General features: G+C 34.3%; 4 protein-coding genes across 6 annotated transcripts; 1 reads left to right on the plus strand and 3 right to left on the minus strand.

The window, feature by feature from the left end:
• The first annotated feature begins 726 nt into the window (after positions 1 to 726).
• On the plus strand, positions 727 to 4,210 carry LOC116345192 (protein PTHB1). Its single transcript, XM_031774372.1, has 9 exons — positions 727 to 1,108; positions 1,174 to 1,271; positions 1,342 to 1,723; positions 1,822 to 1,955; positions 2,024 to 2,933; positions 2,997 to 3,174; positions 3,253 to 3,428; positions 3,516 to 3,645; positions 3,714 to 4,210. Exons 1-9 carry the CDS (start codon positions 819 to 821, stop codon positions 4,050 to 4,052), a joined length of 2,637 nt encoding a protein of 878 aa, XP_031630232.1. The 5' UTR covers positions 727 to 818; the 3' UTR covers positions 4,053 to 4,210.
• Positions 4,115 to 6,880, minus strand: LOC116345194 (probable nucleoporin Nup54). Its single transcript, XM_031774374.1, has 8 exons — positions 6,715 to 6,880; positions 6,484 to 6,615; positions 6,215 to 6,340; positions 6,004 to 6,147; positions 5,533 to 5,801; positions 4,802 to 5,464; positions 4,519 to 4,726; positions 4,115 to 4,432 (listed from the first exon to the last, which is right to left on the minus strand). Exons 1-8 carry the CDS (start codon positions 6,767 to 6,769, stop codon positions 4,302 to 4,304), a joined length of 1,728 nt encoding a protein of 575 aa, XP_031630234.1. The 5' UTR covers positions 6,770 to 6,880; the 3' UTR covers positions 4,115 to 4,301.
• A 336-nt stretch (positions 6,881 to 7,216) lies between these two features.
• Positions 7,217 to 8,061, minus strand: LOC116345344 (transcription elongation factor SPT4). Its single transcript, XM_031774618.1, has 3 exons — positions 7,875 to 8,061; positions 7,622 to 7,784; positions 7,217 to 7,506 (listed from the first exon to the last, which is right to left on the minus strand). The coding sequence occupies exons 1-3, from the start codon at positions 7,941 to 7,943 to the stop codon at positions 7,388 to 7,390; spliced, it is 351 nt and encodes a 116-aa protein (XP_031630478.1). The 5' UTR covers positions 7,944 to 8,061; the 3' UTR covers positions 7,217 to 7,387.
• Positions 8,062 to 8,170: 109 nt separating this feature from the next.
• On the minus strand, positions 8,171 to 11,560 carry LOC116345343 (lysozyme-like). Of its 3 annotated transcripts, none has more exons than XM_031774616.1 (5): positions 11,346 to 11,560; positions 8,872 to 9,031; positions 8,672 to 8,784; positions 8,518 to 8,581; positions 8,171 to 8,452 (listed from the first exon to the last, which is right to left on the minus strand). In XM_031774616.1, exons 2-5 carry the CDS (start codon positions 9,005 to 9,007, stop codon positions 8,283 to 8,285), a joined length of 483 nt encoding a protein of 160 aa, XP_031630476.1. In that variant the 5' UTR covers positions 9,008 to 9,031; positions 11,346 to 11,560; the 3' UTR covers positions 8,171 to 8,282. The 3 variants fall into 3 exon arrangements, with proteins under 3 accessions (XP_031630476.1, XP_031630474.1, XP_031630477.1); XM_031774614.1 differs by lacking the exon at positions 11,346 to 11,560 and adding an exon at positions 9,467 to 9,486; XM_031774617.1 differs by lacking the exon at positions 11,346 to 11,560 and adding an exon at positions 9,351 to 9,398.
• Between the last annotated feature and the right edge of the window lie 1,458 nt (positions 11,561 to 13,018).

Genomic DNA, 13,018 nt, shown 5'->3' on the forward strand with positions numbered 1-13,018 from the left:
CGTTAAAAAGAAAATTTAAATCGCCCCCACATATTCGAATCCCCACGTGACTCGATTGAGGAAAAAGAAGATAAAAAAAACGTGAAGAAACCATTGTTTCTTTCACAGCAAGCTATTTCTCTTAAGTTGAATATTATGTAAAATGAATGGTTTCCAATTGAAAATTCACACCAAATGTAGTCATTTTTTGTGTTAATTTGTTCAAATCTATCACACTGGATATTATTATTTTTACCATGGTATTTATAGTAAATTGGTAACAAAACAATCGAAGCCATAAGCGTTGCCTTTGTTCTAGGAAATTAATGATTGGTCGCGATATGAGTGTAAGCAACAACAACAATCGTTTGCGCGATTTGTATTGTGAGTGTGAGTGTGCACACTTTTGCTCTGAACATAAACAAATAATTTCAATTGACTGTCCCATTCTACGAATAAGTATTTGGAATTAATTAGCAAATAAGCGTAAGCATGTATAAATACAATAGATTACGAAGGAAAAAAAACCATCACAGGAAAAACAAATCGACAAAGAAATAAAATGTTTGAATTTAAACCGCCGAAAAGAGAATGTGTTTCATGTCACTATAACGACCGTACATTTGATAAACAAACCGTTTCCATGGATATATGTATGATTCGGTGCAAATGAACAAAGCCGTACGTACATGAGAAACAAACAAATGTGGTCATTTTTTATGAAAACACTTGTTTGTTACAACGAAATAAAATCGATTAATTACCTGCGTTGAACTTGTTCTTTTTCTTTGTTGTGTCGTTTCTGTTTGTTTGAAAATAAAGCTAGAATTAGTAGAAAAATGTCATTGTTTAAAGTATGTACATGGTGGTCAGCACAGTGTCCGGACTTTCAATCGAATTACGATGCACAGCTATTGCATTGTTGTCGTTTTGGTGTCGAAGAAAATGAAAAGGATTACGTAATTGTTGCATCTCATTCGGGCTATGTCAGCATTTTCCAGCCAAATGCAACGATGACCGACGAAACTGAAGATGAAGAGCCCACCTCTGGTTTTAGGCCCACCGATCAATTGCTTGAAATTAAATTAACCGATCCCATCATACAGTTATCGTCTGGAAAATTTATTATGTAATAAATTGTTTAGTTTTTTGCATTTGACTTTTTATTTTAAATAAATTTTATTGTTCTTTTAGAGGTGCTGCAAATGAACGAAAACGACAATTAGCCATTTTACATTCGATGAAACTGTCCATTTATTCATTGCATTTGACAGAGGGGCTTGCTGAACACGGTTTGTAATCGCTGTAAATCGCTTTCCACACGAACATATTGTTTGAAATATTTTTTTTTCTATCTGGCAGGAGCTCAGTTTAAATTGAACCTTTGTTTTGAGCATAAACTCAATAAAGCTGCGTTTTCAATGTGTCATGGTCATTTTGGTGGTTATAAAAGTCGTGAATTCTTTTGTATCACCCACATGGATAGTACGCTAACATTTTATGAACAGGATGGGATTGCTTACGAAACCACTTTGACCGGTGAACGGCACATTCCATCGAAAATGGTTTTTAATTCACGAACTGATACTTTCCTTACGGTGTCTTCATACTGCGATTTGGAATGTTATCGATACCAAGATTTAGGCCAATCGGTGGACACACAAAGAAGTAGCCTACCGTTTCCGGTTTGGTCGGTTTGCATTGGCGAATTTTCGTTGGACCTTCAAATTCAACAAATTTCAGAGTAACTTGATCCGATATTTTATTTCTTCCACTTTTAACAATCAGTCAATTTCAATGGTCAATTTTTGAACACATTTATCCACTATATTTCCGTTACAGCAATGAAAATCTGATATTAGTTTTATGTGAGAATTTACTCTATGCCATATCGGATACGTCAAATATTAAATTTATCAAACGATTGGACTATGTACCTATGTGTTTTTGTTCATTTGTTGCTGGATGGTATTATGGTATGATTTGGGATTTTTTGTGATTTCGTTTTTTTTTTGACATTCAATTTTGATTTCCTTGTTCACAGAACCGGATGCTCGTTTGATAATAACTGTTGTGTCAGAAAGTGGAACAATCTTAATTTATAATACGTCTCAATTAATTTGGGCGGCACAATTGTCGTACGTTCCAATGGCAATTTGTCGAACGAATGTAAACGGTTTGCCTGGTGCAATCTGTACATTGAGCGAAACTGGTAAAATGGCTATATCCTATTTGGGTTCCGATCCGCAAATGTTTCAAGTGCCACCGTTAAATATGCAAAAACTTAATTTTGAAAAAACACAAACCGAACTGATCGAATTGGAAAAAGAAATTAAAGCTGGCATTGATTTTACGGATATGTCGTCGATCAATGCATCGGCCGAACGTGATTTGAATGTTGATTTTTCCATTGATTCAACTCTCGAACAATGTAAATACTCGACAAAAATGCCAAGCACCATTGTATCGCCTGATGATATGAAAATGGTGCGAGCCACCGTAAAACTACATGCACAAACCAATTTGGAGCAAATTCAAGTACAATTCTATTGTTCGGAACCGTTAACGGCCAACAAAGCAATACATTCATTTCAACAAATGAATGCAAATCAAAGCGAAATTATTGAAACGTGTTTTTATATGGAAAACAGTTGTGATATTGCCAGTAAATCGGTTGTAGCGGTCACATCTTTCATAAATAAACACACAATTCCACGTGTCATTGAAAAAACAATAGATTTACCATTGAAAATGTTCTTTAAAACGTGTATACCTCAAAAAGATTCCGCCATCAAATTGACGATTACAGTAAATCAGACTACCGTACCAACCATCGATCAATTATTTGCAAACGATTTTCCAATTGAGCCCACACACAATGCAATCGGATTCAAGTCAATTTACTCGGGAAAAATTGTTACCATTGTCGCTGCAAAGAATTCCAATCGATTTAGGTGAGATGATGACACACAAGAGAAAAAATAAGTTCATTTTTATAAAATGCAATTTTCTCGTAGGCTTCAATCGGACCATTTACCAACAATTGCACCGATTTTAGAATCGATTGTTGATCGAATTGAGAAATATACAACGCCAAAGATTCGAATTACGAACAGTTCGCCATTACCGGTAACCGCATTGATTACTCTTGTTGACATTCATTATAAATCCTATGAAAAAGTACAAATTGTGCGGGTGAGCATTTATTCAACCGACGAAAATTAATTTATTCATTTCACATTTAATTGACACACGTTCTTTTGTATTTTGTAGGAAAAATTGAAAAATTGTACAATACGAATGCGATTGCTGGAACGAAGGTATTTCACGAAATTGGATGACAAAAAAACCGGTTCAATCGACAGTATAGTGACATTCTTAAAAACAACACACCAAGAGCTAATGACCCACATTCAAACTTTAGAGAATGCTAAACAAAATTTATCAAAGTAAATTTGGATATATATATGTGTATTTTGCTCCTCCAAACTAATTGTGTGAATCTTTATTTTATTTATAATTTTTGGCGTTGTAAGGATCCAATGCGATTTGTCGTGTGGGTTGGCATGTGTAAATGGATTGATTAAATTAATTGATGTGCCACCAAAAGGTTGTGATACTTTACGTTCGGCGCTAATGAGTACTGTGACTGATTATCCACAGCAGGTGAAATCGATTTTTTTTTTTTCATTTTTGTAATCAAATGATTTAATGACGTGATTTTGTCGGAATAGAGTTGGGAAGAGATGACAGCGGCTGGCTTAAATATTTTGACTTATGTTGGTCCATTAAAAAAGAATAAAAATGGGGTTGCCGATGATGATCCAACACTTGATGTGGCACCATTTGACTTTGAACGATTTAAAAGACATTTAACTGGATTATTAGAACGCGTCTCACGTCAATCTGGTGATCAAAAGTCCAATAGCATTGACGAAACGCTTACTGAAGAAGACGACATTAATGAATTATCCGTCGATAATCCAAAAACAACCAACGAAGAAAGCGATTGGATTTTTGATGTAAAACAAACAATGGATATTTTACCACGACTTCAAAACAACATCGATTAAAATGGCACACAATCGAGTTTTTCAAAAGATTAATTTATCGCTTATAACATATTTTCTTGTAATTTGAATTATATTTTAGTTTTTTCTTTTATTGTTGGATTTATTTGAACGGAAATTATTGACAAAAAAAATTCATTTGGCAAATTTAACTTTAAACAATTGACAACTTTTATATGTGTTAAACATTGTTTGGAAAATAAAATGTTCACTTCAATCTCTTGCGCAAAGATGAAAGTGACTTTCAGACTTTTAATTCACTAATTCACTGAGCTTTTCTTGAATATTCTTAATGGTATCCTTGTCTTTGTTGACTGTTTCGATGAGACACGACATCGCCTTTTGTTGCATCGACAAGAACGCTTTCATTTCTTCAACCGAATCTGCAGAAAAAATTGGAATTTGAATGCTTGAGTCTTTCTCTTAAACAAGTTGTGACAAAAAAAAAACACAATTTTTCAGTACAAACCTGGTTCCAATGCATAATCGACTGGATTTGCTAAGTTCCATTGATTTCGTTGCATTCTCATTTGTGAGAGTAATTCGCTCAAAAGGCCTTTATATTGTGTTGGTGCCGATACTAATGCTTGCATATTTTCTAATTTACTGCGAAGTTTTTCCTCTTCTGGTGACAGTGCTACGCCAACTTTTCGTGTTATCTCTTGTTTCACAATAATCTGCATTAAAAAGTGACACAAAAGAAAAATTTAATGAATAAAATCAATTTATAAAAAGAAAAATGTTGATCGTACATCCAAAATGTTATGACTTAAATCGGCCAATTTGCGTTTGTGTGCTGATATTTTGGCCATTGCATCGATGTTTTTCTGTTTCATTTCTTCTAAATCTCTGCGAACTTTAGCTATATACAATGAATGCATTTCGGTTTCTTTTTCTTGGCATTTGATGCGTCGCTTTAGTTCGGCAAATCCAATAATTGGCACCGGTATGAATACCTTTAGATCCGGATTATCTTGTTTTGCCTGATTCCACATACGTGGATCGATTCCTTTTGGCGGTTTATCTAGATACTCTTTGAGTTGATCTTCATCGGGTGAAATGAGTGCAATCACCTCATCAATACCGGAATTGGTTAGTTGTGACTTTGTCATTGGTTGATTCAGGAAATTATTCACCTCAGTTGATGCGATGCGCTTTATTTCATTTGACACTTGTGATTTTTCTTGAACATAAATTACAACTTGACATTTATCATTCAGTAATGGTTCAATGCTATCGATATTGACTGTTATTGTTGGTTTATTGCCGAAAATTTGATGCAATTGTGCTTTGAATGCTTCTTGTTGTGTGCGCATATCATTTTCCGATTTTTTTACAATCATCGAAACCAAACCCATTTTATTGTCTTTGCCGGGAATTTTATTGTAGCCAATCGCTTTGAAGCGACACAAAAACTGTAACAATTTATTCAATTATTTAAAAAAAATCATAAATTTTTTTCGAAAATGAATGTGGTACGTACGTTTTGCGGTGTTATTTCAACCGGCGGTAAATTTTTCGCATAGAATGCTCTCCCGTTGCCCCACATGGCTTGCAAATAGTTCCATTTGGCAATGACTATGTCTCGTTCATCTCCGAATATATTAACATTATAAATTGATTCAGCAAACGCTTCGTCCGGATTCAATGGTGGTTGCGGTTGTCCCAATTGTTGTTGTTGACCCAATGTTGGCAGGGTTGATGTTTGACCGAATGTTCCAAATCCACCGCCCAATGGTGGCTTACCGAATGCTGTCGAATGGAAAGATATGTTATTTTTATTTCACTTAATTTTGGAAATATTTTAAACATTGAACATTTGTTCTAGTCAACCAATTATAATATCTAGAGGTTTAGTTCAATATTTTATTTTTAATTGCAAAGTATGCGATTGAATGTAATAAAAATCATTTTCCCAGTCGAAAAGTTACCAATTTTTATAGCTTTTACTCACTTGAACCAAAACCACCAAAACCGGTTGATGTCTGTGTGGTTGGTTGTCCGAACGAGGGTGTATTGAATGAAAATGATGGAGCTGCTGACGATGTGCCAAAACCTCCTAATGTACTTCCGAAAGCAGCACCAAATGCTGTTTGCGCTAAAAAAGTAAATGATTTCTGAGAAACTCAAAGAGAAATTCAAATAATTTATTTGCTGCCACTTACCAGACGTGGCTGGCGCCGTTTGTCCAAATCCTGTGAATGTAGTACCACCTAATCCGGTCGCTGCCGATGTGGTGGTTGTATTAAAACCACCAAATGCTGGAGCGGATGTTGTTGGTGCGCCAAAGCCTAAAAATAATCAATACGTATTTTTTACACTCACTGTTCATGTTTGAGGTAAACAAATAATTGACAACAACATATGATTCATCGATATATTTCACAACGGATAATTTCACAAATTGATGAAATAATGAATTTTGTTCACTAACTTGATCCACCGAATGGAGATTGTCCGAAGCTTGGTGCTGCCCCGAATCCAGTGGCTTGTGTTGCGGCTGGTGTTCCAAAGGCTGGCGGTGCCGATGTTGCCGGTGTATTGAATGATAAATTTCCGAACGCGGCTAATGCAATTTTGATAAATATACAATCGAATTTAAACATAACCAAAAACACTCGATATTACATTTGGAGGGAAATTTCTTTTTATTAAATATACATACGTTTTGCTGGCGTACTAGTGCCAATGGCACTTGTATTTCCAAAATTAAAACTCATTATTGATCTGTCTACTTCATACAATTTATCTATAAACGATTTCTGAATAATTTGTTGTCATTTAATCACACGCAATTGTTTCTGTGAAATCTACGCAATTCAAGCGTTTTACTGACAGTTCTCTAACAAAATAGTACAATAGAAATTGAACAGTGGCTTTTCTATAGCAACAGCGCCATCTGAAGAGACGATATGACACTCACTCATTTTGATTCATATCGATACATTTGTTTTTTGAATATTCATGTTTCTTTTCGTTTTAAATTACATGGAAAAATACAGGGAATTTTTAAATTGATCACTTTGTAATTTTATTGATGAAATTCAAGTAAAAGAACACTAACTGTTGCCATATGGCAATACGAGCACATCATTTTAAAAATATTTACTCGTTTTATCGATATAATCTCACCCCTTCGCCTCCTACCGATGAAATAAAACATAACATTTTTAATTGGTTTAGAAATTCTTATTCTTTACATGTACATTTATTTCAGCCTTAAATTAATTTTAACATTTTCATTTCTATAAGCATAATCGATTTACGTCTGCCGTTTCGTGGATTGAATTTATCGGTTATTTGCTTAAAATGTCAAAGCCATTTTCACTTTTGGATGATTATCGTTGGCTCGTATCTCGTGGTCGATATGGAATACCCCTGTTTTTCATATCTCTAACAATGGTTTTGGGTAAACGGCCTGACACCGAAATTGCATAAATTCCTTTCGTAAACCGATCTAAAATTGGAAACGAAATTGTTTTTGTTAGAAAATGTCATGTGACCAAGACAAAAGATGTTTTTTTAAACAAATGCCGAACAAATTAATTTCATGCGAAAAATGAAATACTTACTTATACGTTGCCATTTGCAAACCCAGCTGTCTTCGGGACTCATCACCGCAATTAAACCATCAAAATTGTTGCTGGTACAGTCATAGACATTGTCTTTGTTGTTTTTCATGCGCAAAAATTCTTCGCAATTATCGCAACCATCCATTTCAAATTGGTCGAATGACTAAAAGAGCCGATACAATATGTAAATTGATTAAAATTTGAGATGAACATAGAGAAATAAGACATTCAACACAATTAATTTCGAACATACCTTGACCAATGAGCACACCAAACACGCACGAAGACCTCGCAAATCTTTTGGAATTGTATCGAACGACATTTTATTTAATTTATTGTTAAGTTAACAAATAAAAGTCGATGAATATCTTATTGAGTTTAATGGAAGTACAATAAATGGTTGACTTCGACCGTAAGCCAATGTGTAGCAATGAAAATAAATGCCTAAGCGACAGTGTATCTTTGTCATGCGATGACATTTGTGTGTGACAGTACTAGTTGTGTGAGTGAGTGCGTTTAGTGGCGATACTAGATTTAGTTTAATAGTACTTCAAATTCAAACTCTTTTACGTTTATTTGTTTTTGATTATTTTTTGAAACACATTTCCAATTTTGGTATATTACAGTTATAAAAACAAAACTATTTTTATTGCTTATTAATTTAGCCAGCGATGACTTTAGCAGACTTTTCAAAGCAATTATTTACCGCCGGTGGATTACTCTGGGGTGGCTTACATTTTGCTTCCCATTGTTTCCAGGCCTTAAAACCTTCCTTGTTTAGAACAATTTGCGCACATTGTGCGGATTTTTTAATATCATCCGTCAACAAATCTGCGGGAAAAATGCGTGTTAAACAGTAATTATTTCGAAAAAGGAAAATTAATCATTTCAATTACCTTCACATCTCATTTTACAAAAGCCGCCAACATAACCGACACGACAATAATGTTGGCTATTTATCTGTTGAGGAAAAAAAATAATGACAATTTCTTCATACACTTTAAAAAACGATTGCAGATTGACGGCGTAGAAAGAATGGCAAATTCTAACCTGGAACAAGCCATAACTTTTATATGGTGAGGCACCAGTTGTCACCAAAGGTTTATATTCGGCCACTTTTTTCGTATCCAATTCTTTATTTTCAGCTACAATCATACACATCCCTGCATCATCGGAAACAAAAAAAAAATCAACCGTGAAAGAAAAATAAGTTGAAAGTAATAAAGAAATCTGCCAAAAAAAACTCTTACACATCGACACCAATGTCCGGCTAAAACCAAGCTTTTCAACGAGTTCTTTAGCAAGATTGCACTTTTTGTAGATTTTGGCATCGACGAGCACCAGCCCAAGAAGGGTTATCAACAAAACTACTTTAGCCGATTTCATATCGTCGCGATACCAAGAAGTCTTCTGTGCAAATGAAACCGAAATCAAATATATGTTAATATATCTCGGGACATTCGAACCGTATGAAGTGTGTATTGTTATATTTCTTTTGCGTAGTTAGGAAATTCCCAGTCTACGTACTGCGCTTTATATCAATTGAAACGCAATGAAATTTATTTGGACAAACAGACGGCATAGTACATTTGGATTTGTGGGTGATTATATATTTGTTCTCAATTTATGACGTTGCATTCTTAGTTTAATAGTAATTTATAATAAATTTTTAAATATAAACTAGCTTATCAATTTTTTTCGTGTCCATATAAGGATTAAAAACACCCACTTATTATTTGATATGGATTTGCGACCAGTGCATTAAACAGAGGCACTTAAAATAAACTGTTATATCATTCAAATGTATATAAGTACAGTATACTTTAAAAAGAATCAACATCATACCATGCCTTTACTGCCGATTGATGATATCTAATCTTTAATCGATTTTATTGTTTCAAGATGTACGACGGCTGCCTTTTCGTACATATTAACCCTCAAACGCACACGTGGGGTCTCTTAGGCCCCAAGAGTTAGTTTTTTGAAAAAATCACAAAAATATAAAAAAGAATTGGAAAATTTCGCTGAGCGTTTTCTTTTTTAATATCATATCTATGTGATAAAATCAAAAATTTCAATGTTTGGTGCATAGATGAAGTTTTGGGAAGTCTTATACAAAATACTAACGTAAAAGCACAACGGGGTCTTTTGGACCCCAAATTATTTTGTATGGGAAATGATGTATTCTGTATGGGCCAATATGAAACTCATGGAGATTTGTTGACACAACAATTTACATTTCATCAAACAACAACACAGTAAATTGTTTCGTCCGTGACGTATACTGTTCATCGCAAATCAAATGGCATTTGCCATTATAATATATATTCATACATTGTTTTTTTTTTGGATAGGATAGATCCGTAAGATCTCCACAAGAGCTTGATCTAAGCGTGCATACGCCGCCGCATGATATATTCGTTCGTTTTTCTGTGTTGCTTCGACGCGCAAATCAAAGCAGGCGTGCCAATCAAAGTATGTATCATGCGGCGGCCTACGCACGCTTAGATCCAGCTCTTGCGGAGATCTTACGGATCTATCCTATCCAAAACACAATGTATGCCTTGTTGCGAACGTCTAACAACATGTTTGCCAAGTATGGAGGAAGAACGGAAGCAGCGCGATCTCATCGCACTCCATATAAAGCAATGTAATTGGTTTCGATCACGCAAATGTGCTGCCACCTGGTGTCTCAGAGTTAAGCTGATATATCACACATGCTTCTTGCAAATGCAGAAGAAGAGGAAGGAAAAATGTTTACATAGGGTTGAACTTATAAATGCCAGAGAGCTACAGTGTTCAAAGTGTGATCGCCCTTCGGGAAGCAGTCTCTATATTGATCTCACATATCGAGAGGTAGTTCGGCGCAGTACACGAAGCACATTAACTGGCCAACGACTGTCGATTAGCGATATTAGTGAAAGACACGACTGTCTAAAAGTCGTACATATCAATAACTACCAAGAATTTTGGCTATAATTGATTTTTTTTCCATAAAAATCAATATTAAATTGTGATGCTGTATTGGAAAGTAAGGAATAAGCTATGTTTTAACTATAAAATGACATATTTTACTCATTGGATACCATTTTGCATAAGTTTTGTATGAAATTTCTCATGGGTCCAAAAAGACCCCACCTGTGCGCTTACGTTACTGTTTTAGCCTGTGCGGTTAAGGGTTAATAAACATCAATCAATTTATTCCTTTGATGCCGATCAATTGTTGAACCGGATCGAAGAGTTACGATTCTTGGAATTTTATTCAAACTTAGACTAGATAATCATCGCGATAAATATTTATTGCTCCAAGCATTCTACACATGTTGATAAGCATCAAGGAATAATTGTAATTTTTTCGCCATTACACTTTTGTACACGATAATAAAACACAAGTTCAAATTGTGACCAGTGAACGGATCGAGAAGATTGAACAATGAAATACGTCACACGCAATTCATAACACAATGCCGCAAAGACACACACACACACACACACACATACACACATGCGCGCGCGAACGAATTTAACTCTTATTGACTTTGTGAGATAATTAAGAAAATGAATGTAGGTGTTACTGGAAAATAATAATTGTATCTTGAATTTGAATATTGACGTCAGACACAATGAAATTATGTTGAATTAGTCGCTTATCAGCGTTTGCCGCAGTATACTTTTTGCACATACAAACACTGTTTAACTCAATAATCAATATGTCTTTGTTTACCTATAGATATTTTTGAAGATTCCACGAACTGTTCGCCACGAAAAAAAAAACCGGATGAAAATAGAGCAAGGTGAGCTGAAATGGCGATGTATCAGCTACCCGCTTTGAAATAAAACACAACCGAAAAACTACTGAATTTGTCGATTTTCTTTGGCTATCGATAGATAAAGAAATAATCATACACGCGACACCAAACACTGCCAATCATCTGATCGTGTGCCAATGATAAACAAATCGCTCACACAAACGCAAATACGAAAATGTATTACAATTACAAATACAATGTACGCTGAAGCGGCTAAGATGATCGCGTGAAACAATGAAAGAAAATAAGCCGAGCGACATTCTTGTGTGATAAGAATATAAATGAAATCGAGTTTGCTACTTGCCAATTGACCTGATATTCTTGTTATTATAATCATTTTATGGCGATTAGTATTTTAAATGCGATTTAAATACAGAATAAATGAATTGTCTAAATTTAATTTGTTGGAACATTTCTGAGAAACTGGTTATCGTCTCCCTTCAATTCATCAATCACACACGCCAAACAGCTAAACAAGTAATTGAATGGTGCGGCTACCTCTTGTTAAAAATCTCTTTTGATAAACATCTCAATTGTTGAGATTCAAATCTTGTTTTGTGACGAACAAATTTTTGATTCGAACACGAAAAGCGTATGATAAATTTAAGGGATTACTATGATTGAATTTGTTTATCAAAATTTGAATTCGGAAGGTTATATTATTAAAAATATCTATGGGCAAATAGTTTCGCAATTTGTAAAGAACTTACAAAAAAACCTGCACGAATTTATGAAATCCGTGTTTACGCAAACTTAGACGAATCCACAAGAAGTATCACGGCAAAAATATTTTATAAGCAATGTTGTACGAAAATTTGTATTCAATGATTCACTTCGAAATCGAGATTGATGATTCGAATCGAAAGTGAACAAATCAAAAAAAGTTCAATAACAAAGGTCAGCTAAAATTGGTGTTCTCGAAAACATTAATATAAAAATGAAATATCTGTTTATAAATATTTTTTCGGCGAATCTACAGGATTGAAAAAACTGCAACAGACTTATAACTCGATTTAAAAATCGCGGAATTTCGCAAAGGAACTGCAACTGGTTTTATACAATGATGTTCACGAATGTCATATTCAAGAGAATTTGATAGAATTTGGGAGCATGTTTGGGACTCAAAATCCTAGTTAGAATCCCCTTGCATAAATCATGTCCATAAAATGATTTCATTTTCGGATACAAGTTGTGGGGCCATATGACAGAATTTATTCAAATTGAAAATAAATAAATGTATTGTTCGAAAAGTGAAACACCTGATCGAATTACATAAAGACATGTTTTTATAAGGTCGATTCACAATTCTTGTAAATTAAGTAACGGAATACTACTCTGTAGAACATACATCAAATTTAAGGTTAACATTAATATTTTTCAAAAATACTGGATTTCGATTCAAATTTTTAATTAAAATTCAAAATGTTGAAGTTCTTCGGTGTTGTAAACAAATTGGCACAAGTGGTCTTTTAATTTCCCCATAAATTTACTTTGAATTTTGAATATCGTATTTGTGTCATCAACTCTAGTACAACATATATCGATAGAATAGCAGAAGCCGATAGTAACAAAAGTCGCAACACATTTT

The sequence above is a fragment of the Contarinia nasturtii genome, unplaced genomic scaffold (genome assembly GCF_009176525.2).
Source record: "Contarinia nasturtii isolate CC-2019 unplaced genomic scaffold, AAFC_CNas_1.1 Cnas_scaffold_1240, whole genome shotgun sequence".
In the NCBI taxonomy this organism is placed as follows: Eukaryota; Metazoa; Arthropoda; class Insecta; order Diptera; family Cecidomyiidae; genus Contarinia; species Contarinia nasturtii.

What these genes read in the sequence shown, in the direction of transcription:
- LOC116345192 (XM_031774372.1), top strand. Translation starts at nt 819, where the DNA reads ATGTCATTGTTTAAAGTATGTACATGGTGGTCAGCACAGTGTCCGGAC. An exon ending in AGAGGGGCTTGCTGAACACG is followed by an intron (nt 1,272 to 1,341) that starts GTTTGTAATCGC and finishes TCTATCTGGCAG; the next exon opens with GAGCTCAGTTTAAATTGAAC. An exon ending in TGTTGCTGGATGGTATTATG is followed by an intron (nt 1,956 to 2,023) that starts GTATGATTTGGG and finishes CCTTGTTCACAG; the next exon opens with AACCGGATGCTCGTTTGATA.
- LOC116345194 (XM_031774374.1), bottom strand. Translation starts at nt 6,769, where the DNA reads ATGAGTTTTAATTTTGGAAATACAAGTGCCATTGGCACTAGTACGCCA. An exon ending in ATCTCCATTCGGTGGATCAA is followed by an intron (nt 6,341 to 6,483) that starts GTTAGTGAACAA and finishes GATTATTTTTAG; the next exon opens with GCTTTGGCGCACCAACAACA. An exon ending in TTGAAATAACACCGCAAAAC is followed by an intron (nt 5,465 to 5,532) that starts GTACGTACCACA and finishes AAATTGTTACAG; the next exon opens with TTTTTGTGTCGCTTCAAAGC.
- LOC116345344 (XM_031774618.1), bottom strand. Translation starts at nt 7,943, where the DNA reads ATGTCGTTCGATACAATTCCAAAAGATTTGCGAGGTCTTCGTGCGTGT. An exon ending in TGGTGTGCTCATTGGTCAAG is followed by an intron (nt 7,785 to 7,874) that starts GTATGTTCGAAA and finishes CGGCTCTTTTAG; the next exon opens with TCATTCGACCAATTTGAAAT. An exon ending in TTGCAAATGGCAACGTATAA is followed by an intron (nt 7,507 to 7,621) that starts GTAAGTATTTCA and finishes TTCCAATTTTAG; the next exon opens with ATCGGTTTACGAAAGGAATT.
- LOC116345343 (XM_031774614.1), bottom strand. An exon ending in CCGGACATTGGTGTCGATGT is followed by an intron (nt 8,785 to 8,871) that starts GTAAGAGTTTTT and finishes CCGATGATGCAG; the next exon opens with GGATGTGTATGATTGTAGCT. An exon ending in TTGTAAAATGAGATGTGAAG is followed by an intron (nt 8,453 to 8,517) that starts GTAATTGAAATG and finishes TTTTTCCCGCAG; the next exon opens with ATTTGTTGACGGATGATATT.